This window comes from Acomys russatus, chromosome 11, assembly GCF_903995435.1.
Source record: "Acomys russatus chromosome 11, mAcoRus1.1, whole genome shotgun sequence".
Taxonomy (NCBI): Eukaryota; Metazoa; Chordata; class Mammalia; order Rodentia; family Muridae; genus Acomys; species Acomys russatus.
Genome location: NC_067147.1, coordinates 3845916 through 3849228, shown reverse-complemented (window position 1 = coordinate 3849228; position 3313 = coordinate 3845916). Strand labels below are relative to the sequence as shown.

The window sequence follows — 3313 nt, the reverse complement described above, 5'->3', positions numbered from 1 at the left end:
ACAGGGATGGCAGGGAAGATCTTAGGCGTGAATATGTGTAATTTGTAATTTTCAAAGCAACTTTCTAACAAACCAATGTGAGTGACAAAAGATAACCAGGAGAGCTTGAAAATGGACAACTGGTGGCATAAAGAGGATACAACAACATTACAAAATAACAACAATCATACATTTAAAGTAATTATCAGGATTACTCTCACTTGTTGTCTGAAGCACACCAAAAATCTACCAACTCTGCCTTGAAGAATTAAATTTACTCTTGTTTAAAAAGTGGGTTTTATATAAGGAAAAAGCAATATCAATAGAGGGTGGTGGTGGTGTTCTGTTTGTTTGTTTGTTTGTTTGTTTGTTTTTACCTTATACCACTTTATTGAATCCAAAACACAACTGTCTGGAAAGGTCAGATGACACGCCAGACTGCCCGACATTCCAATCGGTAACGTCTGTTGGTACTCGTCTGCTGAATTCATGGGACTCTCCATGGATGAGTTACACCAATTCTTTTTAAAAATGGTTATGTTTATAGCTATTCGGTAACAGCTGTGGGCATTCCTGAAAACAAAACAAACAACAAACAAACCAACAGCAGGTTGAGCCCAGTGAACTCGTAGGCAGTCCCGGAATTCATTGAGTCATTTTCCCATCTTCTCTGATTATTTTCCAGACCCTGTACAACCCATCTGCCTCATAAGAAGTAACGAGCAGCCCAGAAGCATGCATTACCCTAGGGTAAGTGGCATTTATGCAGGGTGGACACTAGCATCTCATCCAGCCTGGCCCAGCCTGACTGATGGATACTGTAGGCCTCTTGAACTGTTTCTCTGAAGAGACTCTACAATGTTCACTCTGCACCTCAGACACAAAAGTCACCTACGCTTATGCGTGAAGAAACATCACATAAAACAAAGGATTGGTGAAATATAAAGCACCTGCCTGTGCCACTTAAATATACTGAAGGTAGGAAAACCACCGACCAAAAACTGTTCCAGATCAGCATAGATTAAATCTGTATGGACTTGCCATAGGAAAACCAGGATTTAGAGAGAGAACATAGTAGGTTGTTGCCAGTCAAGATTGTATAGAAATTTGCAGAATTATGGTCTGTGGCCAAACATTGCTTAAAAGTGGGTTTTGCTGAAGTCTTAGAAAGCTTCACAAACTGAACCTTGAAACATCATTTCACTTAAAAAGATGCAACTTGTGCTCCAAAAATTATGTATAAATCTGTTTTGCTTTCAAATGTGCTCACTGGAAGCCATCTCATACCAGCTTGAGGGCGTCCTGTATTTGTGCCACGTTGCACTTGTCTTTAAGAGCATTCCTCCTGGTGGCTCAACCTATCCTTTTGGTACTTAGGGGCCTCTGTAATTAGGAAACTGGTAGAGCCTATATAACGTGTCTAAAATACTAAAGGTAACAACACCCCCTTTCTTAGAAGATGTATATAGAAATGGGGAAAGAAACACACTAATCAGTTCTGCTTTAAATGAAGGACTTACCTTATAACACACTGGTAGATGCCTGAGTCCCCCTGTGCCAAGGGAAGAAACAAAATCCAGGACTGGTCCTGGTGGACTCTAAGCTGCTGGTTGCTGGGCACTGGACTCTTGTTGGGTGTTTTGTACCATATCAGACTGACAGCCCCATTTGTTACTATGGGGTATGTGCAATTGAAAGCAAAAGGCTGGCCCTCTGAAATCATTTTGGGGTGCATTTCAGCATCCTCGCATGTATCTAGAGGAGAAAAGGAAGGAATGAGAAATACAGTGACAGAAAACTGGTGTCACTGATCATTTCAGGATGTGTCTTGCTCTGGGCAATGTGACATTTTATCTAGGGGCTTGTTCAGTTGAGGACTTTCCCAAACTAGCCCAGTCATTTAAGGACAGGACTTCCCCAGCCCCCTCCCCTTTGCCCTTCCTCCTCTGCCCTTCCTCCTCTGCCCTTCCTCCTCTGCCCTTCCTCCTCTGTCCTCCTCCTCACAGCACAGACACATCCTGGCCATCTTTTCTTCCTGTGCTTGCAGTCAGTTAGTGACTTGGATGAAAGGCATCCTCATCTACTATGGATTGGGGGTTTAAAGCCCATTTCTACCAAGTTAATTTTCCTTAGGTTGTTCTGTCTCTGGCAGCTTTGGACCATAAAATAACCCTTCATATGAAACAGACACCACTAGTAATCCATCCATTCAAGCACTGGAATTGAGTCCACATGAGTCTTTGAGGACTTCTCTGTATCACCTAAGTTAGTCTAAAGCTCCAAAGTGGCATTTAGTGTTGAGCACTTGGGGATGAACTTTTCCTATTCCCCCATTTTTTTTTGGCCTCTGCCTACGAGATCATCTGGAGGAAAGCGTGATTAGCAAAGCTGGGGCTCAGGTGATGCCCCTGAAAGTGAGTGAGTTGCCTGGAGATGAGTGACAGGAGATGCTGCCCAGGAGGCGACAGGCCTCCGGGACCCAAAAACTCACAGAACTTACCTGCTGTCACAATGAATGGAAGCAGAAAAGACACCCCACAGAGCAGCAAGGATGGCACCCCCATTTTGGGCTACATAGGAAAAAGAAGACATGGGAGAAGTAAGGAGTGCAGTGGGGCGGGGGCCCCTTCCCTCAAGCTGCGTGGCACAGACTTCTGAGAACCCAGAAAGTGAGATCCCAGGCCAGGCCACTGGCCTTCTGCTCTCCATTACTTTCCTCCACATTGGCCTCACCTTTCCAAGGCTGACCTTGTCCCAGCCACACTCTATGCACTTTGCTGTGCCAGATCTTCAGAAGCCAGGAAACTCACACCAGCCTGTGGAGGGGACCAGTGGGGAGGTTGGGGGATTTGATGGTATCTCTTGCCCTTACTTGGACCAAGCCAGGGCCAAATGATCCAACTACAGCCAGAGCAGGCTGTGGACCTGCCCCTTGTGAGCCTGGAATTGGAACTGCCTGGGTCTGAGGGGTTCCCCGAAAATCCCAGATTCCTGCTTGCTGACCAGTCTGCACTGGCCAGGCAGGAATTGGAGGGGAGGACCAGAGCCCAAAGACCCAAACCCATTTTCCAGGAAAAGTTGCCTAGCAGCCCCAGTGAGAATCCCTGACTCCCTTCTGCATTCCCCTAGCAATGATGCTGCCGTGGCCGGGTGCAGGATGCTCCACCTGCCTTTGGGCTTGCAGAGCAATGAGTCTCTGTGAAGAAGGACAGGAACCCCACCAGGAACAGGATCCTAGTCAGACAGCCTGAGCCATGGGCCGTGGCAGATTCACCTTCCTCAAGTGGAGCAGGAGAGAAAGAATCCATCCCTGCAATGGCTTCCAGTCTTGTGT

At 46.3% G+C, this 3313-nt stretch overlaps 1 protein-coding gene across 1 annotated transcript; it reads right to left on the bottom strand.

Moving 5' to 3' along the window:
- Positions 1 to 263: 263 nt before the first annotated feature.
- LOC127195271 (interleukin-1 receptor-like 2) lies at positions 264 to 2543 on the bottom strand. Its single transcript, XM_051152655.1, has 3 exons — positions 2480 to 2543; positions 1500 to 1734; positions 264 to 552 (listed from the first exon to the last, which is right to left on the bottom strand). Exons 1-3 carry the CDS (start codon positions 2541 to 2543, stop codon positions 264 to 266), a joined length of 588 nt encoding a protein of 195 aa, XP_051008612.1.
- Between the last annotated feature and the right edge of the window lie 770 nt (positions 2544 to 3313).

Coding starts and splice junctions, on each gene's coding strand:
- LOC127195271 (XM_051152655.1), bottom strand. CDS start 2,543: ATGGGGGTGCCATCCTTGCTGCTCTGTGGGGTGTCTTTTCTGCTTCCA. Junction 1,735..2,479: donor TCCATTCATTGTGACAGCAG/GTAAGTTCTGTG, acceptor TTTCTCCTCTAG/ATACATGCGAGGATGCTGAA. Junction 553..1,499: donor ATCTACCAGTGTGTTATAAG/GTAAGTCCTTCA, acceptor TTTTGTTTTCAG/GAATGCCCACAGCTGTTACC.